The sequence below is a fragment of the Gouania willdenowi genome, chromosome 6 (assembly GCF_900634775.1).
Source record: "Gouania willdenowi chromosome 6, fGouWil2.1, whole genome shotgun sequence".
Classification (NCBI taxonomy): domain Eukaryota; kingdom Metazoa; phylum Chordata; class Actinopteri; order Blenniiformes; family Gobiesocidae; genus Gouania; species Gouania willdenowi.
This window is the reverse complement of record NC_041049.1, coordinates 9,726,952-9,749,533: the sequence shown is the minus strand read 5'-3', so window position 1 is coordinate 9,749,533 and position 22,582 is coordinate 9,726,952. Positions and strand designations below refer to the sequence as shown.

Below are 22,582 nucleotides of genomic sequence, written 5' to 3'. Positions count from 1 at the left end.
AGGCAAAATAACATTTTTGGAGACTATTTTGCCTTTTTTCCCCCCCAATTAACCTTTAATGGTGTCCCAATCAAAATGTTACATTATTTAAAAAGTAATTATATAATTATTCTATTGTATGAACAACATGACATTATATATTAACATTTTTCATAACTAAGTTTTTTTTTTTTAAACCCATTTTACTTTCTCTAAATAATGTACGGTACTTTTTTTTTTTTTTTTTTTCCTGCTTCATGTTCTTATTTTTGTTTTTAAAACTGCTCGTTGTGTAATTTCCGAGCCATCCTCAAAGGCATCATCCGTACGCGCAGTGAAACACCCTGAAAGCACCACGTTTGACGGGACAAAACGCCCACCGTCCGCTGCAGTCCTCACCGTTCACTCACATTTAACGGGAAACAGCTGATAAATAAGGCTATTTGTGCACACCGGACTGTGGACCGGTGAGTAAACGCACTGCTGCGCGAGAAAAAGCTACACTTTATCACAGTTAGTGGCTCAAAATGCTTCATTTAGTTTGTCGTCTTCTTCTTCGACGCTGCAGATGAAATGATGTGTTTTCCCCACAAGATGCTCGCGCTCTTTTTCTCCTGTTCAGGAAGTGGAAAAGCTCATTTTTTTCAAATTAAGTTATTAATTTAAAGGTTTTTAATCAAATACTGTATTTATGTGACGAAGACATGGGTATAAAGTCCACTGAGGCTCAGACAGGACGTGGTGTCACTTTACAGGTAATGACGTTTAAGAAACACCCGAAACACCGTGAATTTAAGTTTAAAAGACACATTATTCAAATTAAAATTAATTCTGAAATAAATGAAAAACTAACTTTAAACATTTATACAATTTATTTTTCTTAGTTTTCATTAGTATAAATAGAATTATTGATATGTGATTATGACTTAAATGGTTGTTAAATATCTGCACTTTGTTTTATTGTAAAACGTATATCAGAATAGAATACTCCTTTATTGATCACCAAAGGGGAAATTCACTTTAGCAGCAACATAATAATACAAGAGCAGAGGGTACAAACAAAAATTCATATTTACATAGATAATAGTGCAAAGAATGTCTATTTGTAGGTCAGACATAAATTAGAAAAGACAAAAACATCAAAAAAAAAAAAAAAGGAAACAAACTACATGCAAATAATGCAAGTTTATCAATAAGTTAGATTCAAATTGTTAATTTAGTACATGTTTAAATGACCGAAACCCCTTAAATTTAAGTTTAAAAGACACATTATTAAAATTTAAAATATTTCTGAAATAAATTAAAAACTTGTATTTGGACAAATATTTATTAAAAAAACTTTTTTCTTTTAGCATTTATGATTTATTGGATCTAGTTTTCATTTTATTAGAGTAAATATAATTAATGATGGAATTTAATATTGTTTTAATGGCGGTTAAACATCTGCATTTAATGCTTTATTGTAAAATGTATGATGTAAGTTTAATTTAGAATACGAAGTGTCTAGAGTTCTGGAAGCGGACCTCAGACAAACCTGACTATAGTTCCGGCACTTCCTGTGCGCATGCACTGTTTGTCACTGCCGGACCTTTTTTACATAAGCGTAATGTGCTTTAAAAAAAAAAGAAACATTTTAGGGTATTTCCTGGGTTAGGGTTAGGCCTAATAGATCGTTGCTGTTCAAAACTGCACTAAAAAAAGTCATGGAAATTTGGTAAAATATTTTCGAAAAGTTTTGGAAAAGGTTAATATAAAACTGACGGAACTATATCTAGAAGGACACGGGTCCAGCAGTGGCAGAACTACCGGCATTCGTGCCGGAACTATAGTCAAGTTTGTCTGAGGTGTAATGTTTGACTGTCAAACAATACACTTGGATGCAAATTGTGGGTGTACTACAAAAATGTTTTCTTTGAACACTAATACATTCTTTTTTTTTCTAAGTATGCAACGGCCGCTGCTGTTGCGTACTTGTCGTGAAAAACCCCGGCCTTTGATGTTGTGCAAAATGACTGAGAAAATTTAAAATTGATCAATAGTTGCCATCATTTTTCATCCTACTCTTTGTCTTCTGTCATCCTCACTGATTTCCACAAGAGTATGCTACTCTTACTCATCAGCAGATGATCTACAGACCCTTTAAAAAAAATTAGAATATCATGGAAAAGTTGTTTAATTCCATTCAAAAAGTAAAACTTTCATAGATTATAGATTCAAAAAGAGGAAATTGGACCACTGGCCAACAGTCCAGTCCTTCTTTTCTTTTTTTTCTGGGTTTTGGGTAGTTTAAATTGTAGGCCCTGAATCTATAATCTATGAAAGTTTAACTTTTTGAATGGAATTATGGGAATTAAACAACTTTTCCATGATATTCTAATTTTTTGGAAAGAGTCTGTACTAACCCCAATAGTTTCATCAATCCAGCACACACAAATAACCTCTATTCCCTCTTTAGTTTGGGTACTAATGTATAATGAAGTGTCTGAGGTACAGACATAACATAAGGTGAGAAGTGAGAACCATTCCAGCTCAAATCCTTCACTCTGCAGAAACGTGTTTGTTTCTTGTCTTTCAGCTGAGAGACACTAAACCCACTCTAGTATATTTGTTGGTGTCCTCTCAGGAATCCTGTGCACTATAGATCACTTTTTGTGGGTCTAAGTGCTTTTTATCCCGTGGTCGTTTATTTACGGTGCTGCTGACACTGTGTGCACTGCTCTATTAATGATTTAAAGCTTTATAGTCTGTTCGTTCAATCACATTAATATTTTAAAAATGTTTGGTGCTTGTGACTATAAATAACTTGACGAGATTTTGAATTCAAGGATGCAAAGATGTTTGGAATCCCAAGTTGTGGGTTTTTCTTGTTCCCGTTACTTTGATTCCTTTGATGTGGCTTTGAAAAGTTTAAAGTAAAGTTCTTCATATCTGTCTGTTTGATGTCACAGGGAGTTTTTGACCTTTTTAAAGTTCAAACTACTTTCACTGATTTATGTCATCATGCTCATGTTGGACGTAAGATGTTCTAATAAAGCGACAGCATGAAAAGAGATGAATAATTAATTCACAAATAATGTCTTGTTTCTGCTAATATCACTTTTATCTGTAGTATTGTTGTTTTTCATGTTTTACTTCTATAACACCTTGAGTTTTATCTAGTTCTTCACGGTTGTTTTTAATGCACAGATTTGCAACATTGAAACAAAAATACTTGTTTCTGACCAATCTATTATTAATATATTTCCTTTTTTCTTTCAATTTAGGACGACAACTCCGCCCTCTTGGATCTAAACTGAGGCAACGAGAGAATGTCGGTGCTTTATAAAGATGATCAGGAGGACTGGGGGACCGTTTGTCTCAAGTATCTACTTTTTGTTTTCAACTTCCTCTTCTGGGTAAGTAAACTGTGAATCTTAAAAAAAAAAAAAAAAGCATTAGGGGCGGAGCTTGTTCATACTTGTGTTTATCTAAGTTTTTGCACATCTTTAGAAATATTAGAGTAATTTAACCCAGAGGTTTTCCATCCCGGCTAGAGGGAAAAAAAGGGGAAAAAAAAGCTCTTATGGGCGGGGCTCCTGGAGCAGTTTAGACACACCCACCCTCTCTCAATCCAATCAACTCGTCATACTCGTTGCTGGTTTTTATAGTAGGGGTGAGGCCAACAGGGATGTTGGCCTCATGAAAGCTGCCTCCAAAAACATTATCAGCAGGGTCCCCACAGTCATGAAATTCCTGGAAAAGTTATGGAATTTTAAAAACTGATTTTCCAGTCTTGAGAAGTCATGGAATAATTGAACTGTTTTGGAAATATTACCTATTCTATTTTAATCTTTAAAATCCGATCTTTGCTATTACTATGGGACGTTAAGCAAGTCCCTTAACCCTAACATATTGTGTAGTACATTGCTTTTAATCAATGTCTGCAAATTGAAATTGGAATCTTATAATGGAACATGGTAGCACTTTGTTAGTCGTAGCAATATTGGTTCTACGATTCTGTATAATAGATTAGTGATGGACACAACTTACAGTCCCTCTGCCACATTTAACTATAAAACTCTGTCAGACCTCTGTTACACGAGTACTGGAAAGGCTCTAATGGTCTTGAATAGATCTCAGCAGTTCAAAACTAAGTCATGGAAATTTGGTAAAATGTTTTTTGAAAAGTTTTGAAAAAGTCATTGTGAAAAAAGTATGGGAACCATGTATCAGCCAATTGGAAAATGTTATCGCTGGCTTCAAGCCATGAAGAGCAGTCATTCCTACATTTATATAACAAAATACATCAAATTGAACTACTTTTGTTCAACTCTTGACATTTTAGTCAATCAATAACACTACTTCATATCTAAATACTTTTGTTTTCAGCAAAAGGGGTTTATTACAATTTAAGGTAAAAAAAAAAAATAACAGCATTACTGCCAGTGAACTGTGGAGGCAGTGTCATGCTCATAGTTGTTGCAGGACATTTTTCGAAGACGTTTTATTTGACTGCATTTCATAAATTTGCCATATGATTTGTTGCTTTCTCAAATGTTACATTTTACACAGTTGTTGCCATCAAATGCTAAGTGAGTGATCAACCATGGCTCGGATGGTAGTAATAGACAGGTTAGAGGTTCCATCCCAAGGTTTTTTCCATGTGTTGAAGTGTCTGTATTTTAAAGTGCTGTGGGACTACGTTGGTACTTAAAGCATTCTATGAAACACGTCAGTTTAAGACCATTTTTAATCAAAGCCTGTACCAGTGGACCTTTGGCCTTGATTAGCGTTGCATCATGGCAAGTTGAGTTGTGTTGTAGATTTTTCAACACATGTAAAATTAGGAGTGTGACGATATCTCGATACTTCAATATATCGCGATATTTTTTTTCGCACGATCAATTATCGGTAAGCTCACGCTAAGTATCGATTTTTTTTTATTTATTTTTTTTATTATAAGCCTTTTCTGTTTTTTCACTAAAATGTGCAGGTGCGTCTTCACAGAAATTTTGTCAGTGTTTGTTGAAAGAACCAATGTTTTATTTACTGGAATATTGCACTATACTGGTGTCACTGGTAAAAAAAGACCCTATTTTTTGTTTACAGTAAGCATTATTGGAGATACTTATTCATTTACATTGGTATGTTGACACTTATTTACAGAAATGTTGCAGTAAAAGTGTCACTGTTCATAGGACACTTTTTCAATTTATTGTCTTTCAGAGATATAAAATAAAAATTGTATTTTTTCACTTAATCTTTTTTTATTTCTTGTTATGTCATTGATTATCGTAGATTGATTTCTGACCAATATATCGATAATCGCAGTATCGTTACATCGTGAGATAATTGTTATCGTGAGCTTTGTATCGTGTATCGTGAGGTGCCCAGAGGTTCCCACCCCTATTTAAAATACATTCCAATATTCCAAGAATTGAGTCATGAGTCTCATCAGTATTTTGTGTTGTTAGGCAGTTTTTCTGCTGATGTCATTCTGAAACCACTGAAGCAGTATTTTTGCTGTTATATTTTTTTTTTTTTTTTTTTTGCTGTTATATTTTAAAGTCTGGCTCCTATAATGTTTCTGTACCAGCACTTACACAATCTAGTCAGATTTAAACAGTAAACACTATACAAGTTGAAACTAGAGTTTGGCCATGTTTGAAATGTCATACTAACGTACTATTCATACTAAGTTTGACATCGAATTTAGTATGTAGTGCGTTCACATTAGTATGAAAAGATTGAGTAGGTGAGAAATTCCCAGATGTACAATATGAGGACATTTTTTAAGTATGCACGGTGGGCACACTAGTCATACTCAACCGCCCCATGATGCATCAGAATCAGAAACATATTATTTATCCCCGTGGGGTAATTTGAAAGGCAAAGAGCTGCATATAAAAAAATTAAAGCAACAATAATAATAAATGTAAACCACACAATAATAGTAATTATACACATACACGCAGAAAACAAGGAGTTTGTAAGGTAAACTGAATAACAAGGTGCAAATGAATGATAAGGTGCCAAATGCTTATAAGTAATAAATACAAATAATAATGAATAAAAAATAAAATAAAGTATATATGCATTGCGAGTGGAACGTGAAATCGTCAAAATAAAAGCATCTCTTCTTGTCTTCCATTAGTTTTTTAATGCATTTGTAAATAGGCTCTTGTTTTGAAGTTAAATGGAAGTTTAGTCCGAATGAAATGTGTATACGCAAGTTTTATGGATGAAATGACCACATGTTGATATTCTACTTGGTCACTTTCTGGTGGAGAATCAACGTAGATATTTATCCTCAGTGTGCTTCAGGTTTTTGTCATTGTAGATTCAAAATGCATCTTGGGAAACTTGGAAGTATACTTCACTGGGAACGGTCATCTGAATCATACTTATAGTATATAGTAAGTAGACAGTATACATACATTGAGTTTGTAGTGTATAGTATGTTATTGCACCATTTTAAACACAGCCTATGTAAGGAATCCTCCTGTAGTCAGATCTATAGATATACCTCTGCTGTGTATTAAATAGAAAGGTCTTGATTGTGACGGAAAAGGATGTAATGATGAAGGGAAGACACTCATGGAGGCATTTCCTCTTTGTTGGTCAGTGAAACATGATTAGAGCAGAGCTGGCCACCAGCCTGGATCTGTTTGTAAGGAATTCATTGTTTGGCTTTAGAAATCCCACTGTTCAAATTATTTTTTTATAATAATTTTTTTCCATCTACATTTGCTTTTGTGTCCCTCAGATAGTACGTCCAATATATGAAACCCATGTTGACTCAACCTCTGTGTCTTGAATCATCGTTTTTCGACACACTTATCACGTGTTACCTTTACTCTCTGATAATCTCCCCTTTCTCCAGGTGGGTGGGGCCGCAGTCCTCGGTGTAGGTGTGTGGACATTGGTGGAAAAGAGCGACTACTTGAGCCTGCTGGCATCCAGCACGTTTACAGTGTCAGCATATATCCTGATCCTGGCCGGTGGCCTGGTGGTGGTGACGGGCTTTTTGGGCTGCTGCGCCGTCATCAGGGAACAGAGGAGCTGCCTCTCTACGGTGAGACGGGAAGGACACGAAACGTAGAAAAATGTCATTAAACGGATACGAATTAAAAGGGTCACTTGCACGAGTGGAAGCATTAGCGTATAATAGACAGCAAGGGTACATTTGTTCTCAAGCCTCATAGCTAGCCATCACAACATCACTTATCCTTTTGAATTTTTATAGTAGTTAATAGATTAGGTAAAGGTTCTGTCATTTGGAATACGTGTAAATAAAATGATGCTTAATATTGTTTAAGTTCTAGGTATTTTATTACAATTTTAGTTTTTATAAGATGTGTTATAAAAGTGAATAGTTTACAAAATGTCAACATAAATGCTTCTTTGCAGTGAAACAAAGATGCATTTAGAGTTTTATTTATTACTAGTTTTATTTATTATTTTAGTGGTGCACTAGACAACAAATTGCGCTGTATGTGGTCCTGAGTTAAAATGAGTTTGACAATCTGATTCTACATCAACCAATGGACTAGAGATTAAAGTTTGTCATAGGCTCCAATCTCACATAATAATTAAATGTTCATGTTTAGTTTTTGGCCCTTGATTTAAAAAAAAAATAAGAAAAAAAATCAGAATCAGAAAAACTTTATTAATCCTAAGGGGTAATTAGAAAGGCAAACAGCGGCATATTAAAAAAAAAAACAAAACAAAAAAACAGCACTAATAATTACACATACAAGCAGAAAACAAGAAGGTTGAAAAGGTACCAAATGCTTATTTTTAAGTTAAAAGATATTAAAAATAAAACTATAGATAAAAACAACTAATTATTAAAAATAAAATGGGTTTTTTTTATACAAATGTAAACATGAAAAAGTAGGAACAATTAGTTTAAACTGGTAAATTATGGACATGAATTTGATTAAATTGGCAAAAATAAGAGCATGAAATATTGTGTGAAAATAGGTTAAAAGTGACAATAATAGGTCAACATCTGTGAAGGTCGGAAAAGTGGTGGAAAGGGTTTATAAGTGCTGAAAATGTATTGGAAGTGGAAAGATTGTGCAGAAAAGGCATTGAAATTTGATGGATAAGTGGCAGAAATGCACTAAAAGGAGCAAAAAATGACAAGAAAAAATGATAAAAAAAGGTAAAAAAATATAGGTAGTTTGGTGGAGTTGCAAAAATTGGCTCAAATTGTTCAAAAACAGTAACTCTTTTCTGTCAAAGTTTGCCAACGATGGCAGTTCGGTGCAGCCTGAAACTTGTCTCTACCACAACCACGAACATGAAACAGCACAACCTAAAAGTCGTGCGTATCAACCCTGGTCCGAGGTCTGACTACGCTGACAAATGGCTCTGACACGGTCCTTACTGTCCTCATTATTTTAGCGTGACAGGACCCAGAGGGAGGCAGAATGAACTGATGCGTGACTATTTATAGTTCTGTCTATCCACGTTTGATAGATTGAGCAACAGGAATGAAGAGAAAGGCTTGAAAGCCCCCCCAGGTAGTGATGTACACTCTAGATACTGCATAAGGTTTTTAGAAAACAGGTTTCAGTTTGATATGTTTAGGTTTTATTAATTCAGACAACTGTTCATTAGGAAATCCACTTTGATCTCCTGACATGTTTCGACTGCCGGTCTTCGTCAAAGGCATCTGCTGATTGCTTTGATGTTTCTTTTTTTTTTTTTTTTATTTATTTCAGCGTAGTAATTCCAGCTAGATTCTCTTTTGAATAATATGTTGTGGTTTAATTAATTCAGACAACTGCTCTTTAGGAAGTCCAATTTAATGAATTATTCAAGAAAGGAAACGATAAGAATCTTTCTGGAAATACTACACAGAAGTCATGGAAATTTCAAAGGAAACATCAAAGTGCCGCCTCTGACGAAGACTGGCAGTTGTCAGTGGAAACATGATCAAAGTGGATTTCCTCATGAACAGTTGTCTAAATAAATAAAACCTTAAAATATTATTAAAAAAGACAAAAATTCAGTTTCAGTTCAGTTTGATTAGTGTTCATGTTTTAATTTGTGTGGGCAGCTGTGATACATGGTAACTAACGGTAACAGAAGACTTCCAACTTCTATTTGTTTGCTGTATTTAATTGTGACTGTTTCCATTGCATGCCATTACCTTGAGTAATTTATAGAAAAATAATCACCAAAATATTCATATTTTAAAAAAAAAACAGACAGCATGACGTTGATTCTGAAATCTGTTAGGTTTTGGCCAAATTGCAGCTTTTGTATTCCCATAATGTCTTGCCAGTATCATTAGTTATTATTATTATTACAATGGACATGAGTAATTTTGCATGTGAATCACGGCTGCAGCTGAAAAGAAAACGATCAAAATTGATTCATAGCGAACGAGTCTGGAAGGTAATTATGGTGCATGAGAGAGACAAAGGCTTCAAGCAGCGGTAGGTTCAGTGAAGTCGCCCTGGAGAAATGTGAAACCGTTGCCTGTGAAATTGTTTCATGACGGCCTCGACTCCTGCAGCTTCACCGTCTGTCACATGCAGAACAATGACAGTCGACTGAAGCTGATTTGGAGACGTCGTTACAAGTGTGTGTTTGGAAACGTACTGAAGGAACAGAAGTGTTTATTCACGATGTTTCTTCCCTGTTTTGCATCCACAGTACTTCTTCTGTTTGCTGTTTATCTTTTTGATTGAGCTGGTTGCTGGAGTACTGGCTTATGTCTACTACCAGAGGGTAAGTGATCACAACTTTACCGAGCATGTAACACACTCATTTGAAAATGAAAAACTAAAACAAAAAGTTAACACTAGCTGGGTTTCCATTACCCTTGGAAATGCGCAAAATCTAAATAGCGCAATTAAAACTGGTTATGGAAATGCCTGAATTTGGAGAAAACTCAAATATTGCTAAAAAGTCTTTACACTTTCATGAGGTGGTATTTTCAAATTTGAAATGTCGCAAAAATCAAGTCCGTAAAATACATTTAAAATAAATAAACTTTATTTTGCTTAACATTAGGATCATGAGGATATATGAATAAAAAATGGAAATTCTTCCAATAATATGGCTAAATTGGTCTCTCAAAGTTGTGCTAAAGATAAGGAAGAAATACTGTTAAAAAATGACAAACGACTCGAGCACTGTTCTTGGCAACTTTTCACATCCAATTCATCACTCTGTTAGTCAGCTAGATGGACAAAGAACACCTTGTAACATGTTGGCAAACTCTGAGACTTGTGATTATTGTGGGAAAGAACGCAGAACACAAAGCAGTTTCTGTCGCAGAAATAATAAAAATATGCTGCATTGCTGTGGAGGATGTTTCTCTCTTATGTGTTGGGATTGTCGTCTCTTTACATCATCTATACGTAAGCAGAGATCTGCAAAGTTGACAATATGCTTTTTAAACTTTGGTGTACATTTTAGGACATCCTAGTGATGTATCAGATATCAGGAAAACCTACGTCATTTATCAGACCAAACTGACTCATGACCCAGCAAAACATCTGTCAGATGAAAAGGCCTCACTTGTCCAACCAAACGCCGTCAAATTACACGGTTAGGCTTCAAAATAAAAGCCATTAGACTAACGGGCTCAGGCCGTTGAAGCAACTGGAAGTACACATGACAAAGTATTTTTCTAAAGTTAGTTTTGTTTGTTTACTAAATACATACTTGCATAACACGTTGATATATCTTAACCTTTAAAAATAAATGTAAAATAACAGCTTTCAACTTACTCTCGTATCTGAAACAGCATATATTAATGATGTCGTGTGTATTCCTGGTTTCTTCAAAATACATCATGTCGTGTTTTATGGCCTGAGGACGTTGAGTCTGATAGCTTTTATTTTGAAGCCTGAGGCCTTGTCGTTTAAATGCATTTGGTTTGACAAAGGACAGAGGTTTTCCTGATACCTGATACCTCACTCTGAAACCTGAGGATGTCCTATAGTGTACAGCGTACAATTAGTCTTTTTAGGTTCTTTTAGACTACAGAAACAATTCAAGGAACCTGTTTTTTTTTTTGACAGCTGGAACCTTGAATTACCTATAAAATAAAAAGTGAGTTTTAAAATCAAGTCAAACATCATTTCATCTAAGCGTTCTTCCTCGTTGCGCACACGCTCTTTAAGGTGTGATAATGAATGCTTGAAAGCATCCAAAGAAACAAACATCTGGATTTATTTTTTTCATTTTTCTAAAGCACCCATCAGCTGTCATCCCTTTCATTTCCTCCTGCCTTTATTTCTCACTGTTTGTCGTCTTGGTTTCTTGTTTTCCAGCTGAGCGAGGAGCTCAAACAGCATCTGAATCAGACGATGACGGAAAACTATGCTGAGCCAGGAAAAGAGTCCATCACCATCGCTGTGGACAGACTACAACAGGATGTATGGATCACAGACACTAAATTCTCTGCATTTTGTGTAAAATCTCACAGAAAAAATAATTACAATAGATTTAAGAGCAGTTAGGATTGTGTATTCTGAAGTTGTCTGGCTTTGGAATCTACCGTTATTGCTTAGTGGCAACATGCTAGGCTTTGTTTTAGTTTTTAGGGTTTTTGTCTTTTCAAGTCACAAAAGATAAACAACATTGTATTTTAAAATATTATGTAATGTGCCATTACTTCATTCGTCTACTGGTCCGTTACCCTTCAAAATAAATGCACAACCAGTGTACTAACCTAGTGGTTCTCAACCTTAGGGTCAGGACCCCATTTAGGGTCATGAGACACTGAGAGGGCATCACCAGATGCCTTCAAGAAACTAAGAATATTTTTTTAAGACTTCTGGCCCATTATTTTTTACACTTTCTGTAACTACTGTACATCAAACTTGCGACATATTAAACTATTTGCATCACTTTTTTTGCTAGATTTTTGCTCTTTTTAATGCATTTTTGCTACATTTCTCCCATTTCTTCCCCTTCTGCATCAACTTTCAATGCCATTTCTGCACATTTTTTCCACTTTCAAGACATTATCAGCACTTATACAGTAAACCCTTTCCACCACTTTTCTCACCTAATATTGCTTATTTTGACCCATTATTGTCACTTATAACCTCTTTTCACCATATTTCATGCTTTTTTTCTGTCTATTGTTTACTAGTTTAAACTAGTTATTCCTACTTTTTAAATTACATTACCCCAAGAGAACCACTGTACTAGCCTATGAATTTATAAACTCTGGTTTAAAGTTATGCCGTTAGGAAATCCAATTTTCTACTTCTGCTTTAATACAAACCAATGAATCATGTAATAATGCAGGTGTTTGTCCTTTAAATGAACCCTGCTGTGCCATAAAAAAAAAACTCACTATTTTATCTCCCTTGGCTGATACAGTTCAAGTGCTGTGGCAGCAACAACTCTCACGACTGGATGCAGAGCGTGTACATTTCCTCCAAGCTTTCAGACAACAGGGTGGTGCCTGACAGCTGCTGTAAGACCGTCACATTGCACTGTGGGAGGAGGGACCACCCGTCCAACATCTACAAGGTGGAGGTTAGTGTGTGGGCTGTTCAATGGCCCTTCAAGTTCACAAAATGACAACAAAATTGCACAAAAATCACCCCATAAATGCACATGACAGCATAAATACACAAAATAATAAACAGAATGTGTACACAAGAATGACTGCAAAAACACATGATGACAAATGTACAAAATTACACAAAATGCCTCCAAATAACATAAAAAAAAAACATCAAACATGATTATAATGTACAGAATGAGAAAATACCGGTGTATACGAAATGACAACAAAAATACGCAAAAATTATAAAAAAGCACAGAATGAAATAAAAAATATACACAAAATGACGACAGTGTGCAAAATAACAGAAAAATATACTAAACAATCAATGGGAACATGCAAAATGACTTCAAACGCACATTACATGAGAGAAAATATATACAAAGAAAACAAAATGCATGAAAACCCTTTGCTTTTTCCTGTATTAATGCTCTGATTGCTTATTATTCTAAATTGTGACATAAATGTTGATAATGTGACCCCCACTCTAATAAAAGTTGCTAATCTCTGCTTTGATTGCAAATCTTTTTTCGTTTGCTTCAAAGAACAAAATCAAAGAAAAAGCCGCAGATCCTGAAGCATTATTCTAATGAGGTGAGATCATCTCATATCAATTAAAGATAAGCATTCCAACTTTGACTCTACGCTTTAACATCGTCAGTAAAAGACTCCCACTCTTCTACTTACAAAACACAGCCTGCATCATGTGCAAACACAGGAGTAGATGAGCAAATCTCACATGATGTGGTTGATCAGTATAATGGAAAATGAAATTCTTCATCTCCCAGTTCAAATAATGTTTATTGACATGCACACATTCCAGCTCAAACAGTAACAGTTTAAACAGACCAACACAATGCATCTAAAAAATGCACATCACATCCTCAACAAGCATCTATACTACTTTACTAGTACATTATCTATCTGTTTTTATGCTAATCCTTGGCTTTGTTAGCCCACAACTTATATAAATGTTGAAATTAAGCCCTTGATTTGTGTGGTTGAGAGGAAAAAATGGATGTTCCTTTATTTTTTTCAGCAGGATTAATTAAAAGTACGAAGAAACCACATTTACGACGGGGGTTTGTTCTTTAAAAAAAAAAAAAAAACACATGTCCAAATCACTCAAATTTGTTTTCTTTTGCACATTCTGCAGCTCACTCATTTTTTGTGATAAATTGGCTGTAAAAATGTGCGTGATCTTTTCTCGTTTGCTTCACCTCAATGGATGTTAGTCATGCAGAACTTCAGCCAGAATGACGACTGAGTGCTGTGATCTGAGTGTGCGGTGCTTATTCTTTTCCTTCTGAAATGTCCTTTGCTAATGTTCACTCTGCAGGGTGGATGCATTACTAAGCTTGAGCAGTTCCTGGCAGACCACCTGTTGGTCATCGGTGCTGTGGGGATCGGAGTTGCCTGTCTGCAGGTACGTCCGTCTGCACGTCACTTTATAGTAGATCAAACTTTTCCCCAAAAATAAAAATAAACCCAGTTATTCTATGAATAATAAAATAAAAATGTAGTCTTCCTTTTGTTGGATACCCTTCAAACACAGTGTGTTTCATTACTGAGAATGCACCATTGTAGGATTTGACCTTAGTTGCATCTCATTCCACTCTCAGGCTTCTCTATCAGATTTCGTTCTCTCCTGTTATTTAATTTGTCCCAATCTGAAAAGGACTGGAGCTTTTAAGCACTGTCGAGCTCAATAGAAAGCAAATAAAGCTGCACTGATTCATATTCTAAGTGATTCCACCTTCAGGGGTCTCTCTTTTGTGTCATACTCAGTTATAACTGGACACAAGGGAGCTAAGAACAACGTCTACATTTAATTCTAATTACTGGAACCAGCAACAGCTCAAAAATAAAGGTCTGTAATCACTGAAGCCTTCTACAGAATGTAAAGTACTTTTAATGAACACATGCTGGGAAAGAAGAGGAAATGGTAAACATATATCTATAAAAGCAAGGAATCGCTCTGTGTGTGGCTCAAATATTTCAGCGCATCAGGATCAGACAGAGCTGAGACTTTCAACATGGCTGCTGCTTGGTTCAAGGGTGTGCAACGTCAGATTTGTTTGGACTGCAATGATAACGTTAATAAATTATTTCAGAAATGCAGCTCTGCAGAACAGCTCAATGTTAAGAAATGTGTTGATGTCAAAGATTCTCTCGAATAAAGCAAGGTCTTTTGCTATTGATGATATAAATTGTCTGAGTCCCAAGCCCCGATAAAGGAGGAGGTTGGACGTTTTAACAAGAAATTCCACCCCACATAACAGTCTTTTATTTAAATTTGATATTCTAATATTTAACAATACAGGGCAAAATTGATTTGTGTAATGTGGGTCTAAAACATCAAAGTCATGAAGTAATAAGATAAACAGTTAAAAGCATCCAATTCATCCCACAGGAAAAAGTAACTAGGGTTAGGGTTAGGGTTAGTCACTAATTTTTCTAAAATCCTGCAATTTCTCACAAAGAATCCCACAAAATTAACCTAAATTACATTGAAGGAGCAAAGGGCAGGATTTGTGAAGAAAATAAACTTTCTTTTAATGCCAAGGGGTGATGAAGCGTTCAAAACCACACACACATTTCTCCCTATTGCCTTCAACAGACTTTGTGATGCATTTTGTACTGCAATTCTGGACCTGAATCTCCCACGCATTTCTGCAGATGTGACATTTGACACCGATGCCGCGATGCACCCTTTTGACAGCTTATAAACGGAAATAAAGGAGAAGAGTTTGGTTCCGTGGAGGCATGCGCGGAGTTCTTGCAGTTAGAGTGCGGATCGGGCTGCCCAACCAGCCCAACCCGAACCCGACAGTTAAAACCAATTTTTTTCCTCATACAAATGAAATATTTAGGTTTGTTTTAGTGGTAATCCCGCTTTTGTTAACTGCTATTGTCAACAGATTAAATCAGCGCATGGGTAACAAACACAAACAGGTGTGCGAGGTGCGCGAGAGACCCAGTGGATCTATTTACATAATCTGTTTCAAAACTAAGGATAATCCATGCTCTTGTGCAGAAAAAGGAATGATTCAACGGTGGATGGCTTCAAGGTTGTCGTCTGCTCTATGGTCCTGCTGCTGCTGCGTGAATGCCAAGAACGCTGCGTGCACGGACACTGTGACCAAACCAGACCACCAGATCTAGATATTTGTCTGAACCCGACCTGACCTGGGCTTTGATCGGGAATCCATCCTTCTACTTGCACTAAACAGTCACGTGGACGGCGAGTAAATAAATGCACAGTCAACACTTGCTATGAAGTGTTAACGTGCGCTCCTGCACAGCCTTGGCTGATGACTGCAGTTACACTAACGGCTGTCATGTCACCACAAAGTCTTATTTTTTGATCTGCCCCTGTTCTCCTTAAATATATTATAAAATGACATAAAAGATTGAAGTGAAGATTGCACAGGAACTGATATCTATAATTTATTACTTGAATATTGTAGCTGCCTAACATACTATAAATACAATATATAGTGCATACTAGGTCTAATTCATTGGCTGTCTTTGGCACTTGAGGAATACTTTGTTTTTAATCTAATTTTTTCTGTTTTGTGTGGATGATTTACTGAACGTCTGCAAAGGTTGTGTTTCTGTCTGTGTATCACACTAATCTCCTGTGTGTGTGTGTGTGTGTGTGTGTGTGTGCACTGTAGCTGGCCGGGGCTCTTTTGACAGCCTGCTTTATCTATCTACTCTATAAAGAAGAGGAAGAGGACTTTGGTGCTTTGTGATTGGGCCTCTGAAGCTCATTGGTGCTTTAATCAAACGCAGAGACAAGGTCGGAGAGCATTGTTGGATGTTTACCTGCTTCTGTCTTTGTCCCGCTTCGTGCCACGTGTTACGACTGCAACGTGCACGTATATATGTGCTGGATGCATGTGGACGTCTTGTCTTCCCGTGTGGTCTTTGCCGCTTGTGAAGCTTTGACTTGGCTGGCTGCCAATCTTTGATCATGTGATCGGTCCAGAAAGGTCGGACGCCCTGAGAATGGCTTGATTAACATCAACTAAACTGCATCTCATAGTGCACTGGTTAACAAGAGCCATGATTTGTATTTGCTTTCCTTCACGAAATATTAGTAATACAACTAATAATGATTAAAAACACGTTTATTTTATTATTTTTGTGTACAATATGTAGTTTGATGTAAAAATGCCTGAAGGCTTTTCATTCCAATTCTTATTATTCTCATGGTTCAGTGTATCTTTCTGCTCAGATGACGGCGTGGGGGTGGACGTTAAACGTGAAAATATTTACAGGGATTAAAACAAGTAGCTGAGTTATAATTGAACTAAATGTGGGATGGCTTTTTCTTATTGCTCACGCTGACATAGTAATGCAGGCTCCAATATTCACTTCTTTATCTTTATTTTTATACCGACGCCTCCTCCTTTCATTACCATACAGCAAAAGTATCACTGTTGTTGCTATAGTTACTCCTGTTCTAAAATAGAACAGGCACTCGTGAACAATTTTGCATTGAGATTCTTGAGGGTTTTTGTTTTACACCCGAGATTTTATCATTAAAATGAATGACCTGTACAAAGTAATGTAAAGATACAAAGTATTGATCCATTTATGGCCCCCAAATAAAATACACAAAATGACTCGACACAAAACAGCAAAAATAGACAAAATTACTCAAAACATATGAAATTACAAAAAGTACAAAAGCAGGCCGAAAAAAAGCACAAATTAACTTTGATGATAATCATAATAGTTTTAATTTGTAAAGCACAACATTTATCTATCCCAAAGTGCTACAGCAATCAGTGGCAGAAAAAAAAATCAACAGATAGAATCAATAATAAAACCAACAGTGAGTAGAAACTAATAAATCTATAAGTCAATAAAAACTTTGAATACACATAAGACAACTGCACACATACAAAAAACTATTGAAAAATGAACAAAACAAGGACAAAAATGGTCAACAAAAATACACAATATGACACTCAAAGCAATAAAAATACCTAGAATGATACAAAAAAATACACAAAATGACTCCAAAAACACGCAAAAGGACCAAAGAAATGCACATGATGTTTCTAATAACATGCAAAAGAAACGACACTAAAATGACAAAACAGTCTAAACTCCTTATTGTTCCCCTGTATTAATCTTCAGATTGGCAATTAATCTAAATTCTGAGTTGATATTCTGATAATGTGACCCTCGGGTCAGAAAATCCCCCCCTGCTGTGATCGAAGTTGCCCATTTCTGTTGTATAGCAATCCTTGTTCCTCCAAAAATGCTTTTTAAGGAAAAATATGTACGGTAGAAAAATAAGTTCTCTGGGCTCGTTACTTTGTTTTTGTGTGTGAAGCTGGTTGAAACAGAGAAGGTAATGAGTCGATATACCACGCTGACATGCTTGATGAGGCTTCATCAAAGCGCTTTCAGAGACCAGAAGATAAAATCTGGGCGCCTGCTTTGTGTTTCCATCAAGCCTGGGATCCCCTCTGCTCCCAGTCAATATCTTTGCTTTGCTGATCCGAGTTTTGGATCGTTTCTTTGGCCGTTTGTAATATTGCTCTGGCACAACATGATACAGTGTTCAGAAATATTTGAACAGCGAAAGGTTTTAGCTTTTGTTAACTCATACACTACTCTGCGAAGATGTTAAGCTTAATGACTAACGTGCACAGCAGAACTCAAGCTTGAATTACTTAAAATGCATTTTTTTCCCATTTGTTGTTAATATTGGATATATTGATATTTCTTTTTTATTCAATTGTAGAATTTTCTTTTGGTAAAAATCTAAATTTCTTTAACCCATTGGGGTCATTCCATGTCATTTCAACACATCCCACACACTTTGGTCTAAAACAATTCAGAAATTTTCACCAATTGCTCCTTAATCAGTCAGTTAAATTCTGAAAAACACACCGTTAAGGTCCAAAATAAAAACCGCATTAAAAAAATTGTTTTACTTCCCAAGAAAGCGTTATCTAGTCTATGTACATAGCTCAAAGCTGATCAAATTACAGGGATCTGAGGCATATACAAAGTGGTTTACTGAAGGACCAAACATGTTCAAGTCCAAACCCACACAAACCTTTATCCAATTTTGAGGGGCTGGCATATCTACCAGATAGGATTTATAGCAGATTGTTTTGTATATTCTGAGAGAGAAGGTGGAGCTGCATTAATATATCAAATTTCAGTTTCCCATATGATGTAGTTCCTGAGATATTGGAAGCTGAAAATGGAAGAAAATCGACACATACCCCCCTTCACTAAATTGGCCATATCTCAAAAAGTATTGATCCAATCAAAATAAAAATTGAATAATCACGGAACAATTGGTAAACATTTCTGAATTTTTTTTTTTTTAGATTGAAGTGCGAGGGCCATTTGTGAAATGACATGAAATGACCCATTGGTGAATAATAAATGGATAATTTTCCCCCTCATACCTGCTGTTCCTGACTATTCTGAGTACAATCACTCAATCAAGCCTTTCCTAACAGTCCACAATACAATATAAGCAATAAAAGTATGTACGGTTTGCATGGGTAATGGATGCATATTGGTATCAACCAATACTCAAAGCAGCAATATCGGTATTGTATTGAAAGTTGCATGAACGTGCCTGTTCTTCCATCTTGTGTCCGTCTGCGTGCCTTGCACACATCTGCCACAGTCATGGCTGCTTGACCCCAGATTTCCCCACAATAACCATCAACATAGCGTCACATTTCTCCACCCGTTCAAGCTTCCTAAAGGGAACCGAGCGGCTTTCTTTGACTTAACACTTGTTGTTTTCAGATATGTGGGATGGTGCTCACCTGCTGCTTGTACAGAAGGATCAAGATGGAGCCGTACTGAGTCCAGCCGGCCGCCATGATGTCATAGTCAACTGGAAAATGAGACTCTAATAAATCTAAGAAGATGCTTCAGGTCCTACACTTTAACTTTCAGTCAAACAACACTAAATATGAATTGATTTTCTTAAGGATGCAATCATAGATGTAGACTTAAATGAAAATTATCATGCCATGACTTGGATTGCATGTTGAACAGTATTTTTATTGTTTTTTAGCAATACTGATTGAAGTCCCAATAGTTTCACTGCTTAAATCTATGCTAGCATCTTGCTAAAGTTGCAGCCTTTCCTTAGGTGTTGAAGGACCCAGTGAACGCTGAGAAGGTTGTATTTTCTGTCAACACAATGTGCCTGTTTGATATTTCAGCTATAAAATATGAATGTGCCTGAACTATTCAAAGTATACACATGATGGACAGCTTTAATGTGTTGGCTTTGTTCCTACGTCCACAAAAAAATGGATCCCAACTGCCAATATTGGTCTATAATGTCAATTTCTCTGGATTGAGTAGACTAGAGTGCCTGATCTCTGAGCTACTGTCGCCACCTAGTGTTGTAATGTTTGTCAGTGCCTGTAACAATGGTATGTTTCCATGAATACACAATGCTCTTATTTGAAGTGGAGTTTATATGTTTTTAATGAAGAATGGTAGATGAAGTAAAAGTCTGTGCTTTTTGGCTGCTTAATTGTATTGTTATGCTATGATAATAGCCGTGGTGCCACTAATAGATTCATAAAGAAAGCGAAGGCCAGACTTGGGGTCACTTTATTTGTATTTGGCAATTGAAAATTGTCAAATACATTATTATTGTAGGAATTTATTAAGCTATTAATGCAGCATTAATGAGACATTTGTCGTCTCTTGGGCCAATGTCGAGGGTGTGCAGTTGACCTTTTTTGGAGCCAAAATGTCAAGATCAAGGTTGAGTCAAGTGTCAAAAAATTTAATTTTCCATATGGCTATAAATATTTATCGTACAAGTTTGATGCTTACATTTATGAAAAGCTCATCTCAAGTGGAGTATTTTATTTTGTTGGACTGAAGCTGTACCATCTCCTAGTAAAAAGATCGATAGGGGTCAAAGTTTATGACGTCACAAAATAATACTTTTTTCCTTATAACTTGGCCACAAATTGAGATACAGTGCTCAGACTGGTACCATTGAACAACAGTTCCTTTCAACGTGTGACCTTGACCTTGTCACTCTGCAGTTTATAGTTAATAGTAGTAATTTACTACTTACTTACTTCATAGTTAAGTTTTATAGTTTTCTAAAAAAAAATTCCTCACATCTTATCAATTGAATATAAGGTGAGTGAGTATATGCATTGGTTTTCTTACTATTAATGTATCTGTAAAACGATTTCTTTTTTTAAAATAAGAACATGTATAATGCAAAGTATGTATGAGGTTGTGCTGCTAGAACAAATGATAAAATAAAGGTCCAGTTAATGTCACTGATGGATGGGCTGCTCTCATGTCTGCAGATTGTTTTTGGGGGTCTATCACTTTATATAGTACATTCTACACTCTGCTCTATTGTATACGCTATTGCTGATTATTACTATATGTATGAAGCTATAACATTTATTACAAAGAGTGGGGGTCAATAATAAGTAAATTTATTTATGAACTGTATTTCAGTAGTATTTTTGACTATTTTACTTTTTATTTGTATTCGACTACATTTCAAAGACTGATAATGTACGGAAATATTATTTTTCCCACCTTGTTAATAATGCAGGTACTGGTTTGATTTTGTCAAATAAAGCACTCGTTTTGATGAATGCAGCAAGGCTAGTTAACTCAGCATTCTTACCTTTATTTGTGTAATGTTGAGCCCATTCTTTGAATAATGATTGTGTTGGTTTTGTGGTTTTATTAAACACAAACTTAAATGTTATGGTAGTTAATGAAACAAAACATTGTTATTCAGTCCTACTACAGTACTATATACATCATGTCACAAATTGTGCATCAGTCTTTTCTTATTTGCAATTACGACGAAAATTACATTGGAGATTTTCAATTACTTTCAATACTTCATAATTTCTTTATGTAAATAGTAATTTCACTATAGTAATGTATCAACCAAGCCACTTTTACTTGTATTGGAGTAATTTTTCACAAGGAATGTTTCTAACTTGACTCAAGTAATAAACATGAGTACTTTGTTCACCTTTGTGTGTAGTCGGTACTGACAAATACATTTTTCAATTTCTTATTGTGGGAGAAATCTTTAACATAATAGCTAGAACAAAATAAACATTTCATGTAAATTTGCTTTCTTCCTAAAGATGGCCTCAGTGAGCCACTTTGGTTTTGGTATGTGGTCAGCCTGAGGCTTCTTCACATAGAGGTGGGCACTATTAGCTAATCTGATGGATTTCTCATGTTAAGTAACTTTGAGTCTTTTCAAGCTGTTGCATTTAAAATCCTCTTCTTCCAAGTCTGTGTCTTGGATTAGCAAAATTAAAACCGGCTGAGTCCTCAGAACTGTAAACAACAGGATAAATATAAATTGTGAAGAAGCCTTTTAGATTAGTGGTCATGTGTCTTTAGGAAAAGCCCTGGTTTGAGTCCAGTTGTCTTGGTCTGGACGACTTCTCGCAGGTTGACGTAGTTTTGTCTGTTTTCAATTAGTGGTGTGAAACTTCGGGCTAAATGACATAGTTGGAGCACAGATGGCTTTTGTCATGTTTATCGTCCATGGTGTGGGTTTTAGGAAAGGGCATGTTGGGAAAGCACTTGTCATGTGTGGGGTCTCCCAGTTTCACAATGGAAATCTTGCGCCTTTCCCAGCTAAAACCACATTTTCAGCGAAGAGAGAGAGAAAGCATTTATATTTAAAAAGACTAGGAGATTGTGGACATTACTGTTTGTGTTTCCTTACCACATGACCCAACTATTCTTCTGTGAAGCCCAGTTCTCGCTTTCTCTCTCCCTCTCTTTTCTTTCTTGCGTTCCCTGGCCCAGATGACATCCACAACTCTTTGCTGGTTCAGGATGATCTATCATTGTCACCCATTTAGGAAACAGGAGGACATTTCTTTAACATCTTGGAATCTCTCCAGTGCTACGGCTACAATGTCTATAGAGTCTGTCAGAGCCTTTGTCTCGGTGAGGATGGCTTTTATTTTCTGCAGATGTGACGCACAGTACGAGTTAGTGACTCTGACAAAACAGACACAACTGAAAGGTTGTTCACGTTACCAT

The 22,582-nt window shown here is 35.9% G+C and overlaps 1 protein-coding gene across 3 annotated transcripts; it reads left to right on the top strand.

Annotated features, from left to right (window-relative positions):
* The first annotated feature begins 311 nt into the window (after positions 1-311).
* tspan11 (tetraspanin 11) lies at positions 312-21,458 on the top strand. 3 transcript variants are annotated; one of them, XM_028449726.1, is made up of 9 exons: positions 312-446; positions 3,243-3,374; positions 6,842-7,033; positions 9,631-9,705; positions 11,259-11,363; positions 12,319-12,477; positions 13,848-13,934; positions 16,189-16,313; positions 19,307-19,390. In XM_028449726.1, the coding sequence occupies exons 2-8, from the start codon at positions 3,288-3,290 to the stop codon at positions 16,264-16,266; spliced, it is 783 nt and encodes a 260-aa protein (XP_028305527.1). In that variant the 5' UTR covers positions 312-446; positions 3,243-3,287; the 3' UTR covers positions 16,267-16,313; positions 19,307-19,390. The 3 variants fall into 3 exon arrangements, with proteins under 3 accessions (XP_028305527.1, XP_028305528.1, XP_028305529.1); XM_028449727.1 differs by lacking the exon at positions 16,189-16,313 and having other exon boundaries at positions 19,307-21,458; XM_028449728.1 differs by lacking the exons at positions 16,189-16,313; positions 19,307-19,390 and adding an exon at positions 15,546-15,899.
* The last annotated feature ends 1,124 nt before the right edge of the window (positions 21,459-22,582 follow it).

What these genes read in the sequence shown, in the direction of transcription:
- tspan11 (XM_028449726.1), top strand. Translation starts at nt 3,288, where the DNA reads ATGTCGGTGCTTTATAAAGATGATCAGGAGGACTGGGGGACCGTTTGT. An exon ending in AGAGGAGCTGCCTCTCTACG is followed by an intron (nt 7,034 to 9,630) that starts GTGAGACGGGAA and finishes TTGCATCCACAG; the next exon opens with TACTTCTTCTGTTTGCTGTT. An exon ending in TGGACAGACTACAACAGGAT is followed by an intron (nt 11,364 to 12,318) that starts GTATGGATCACA and finishes TGGCTGATACAG; the next exon opens with TTCAAGTGCTGTGGCAGCAA.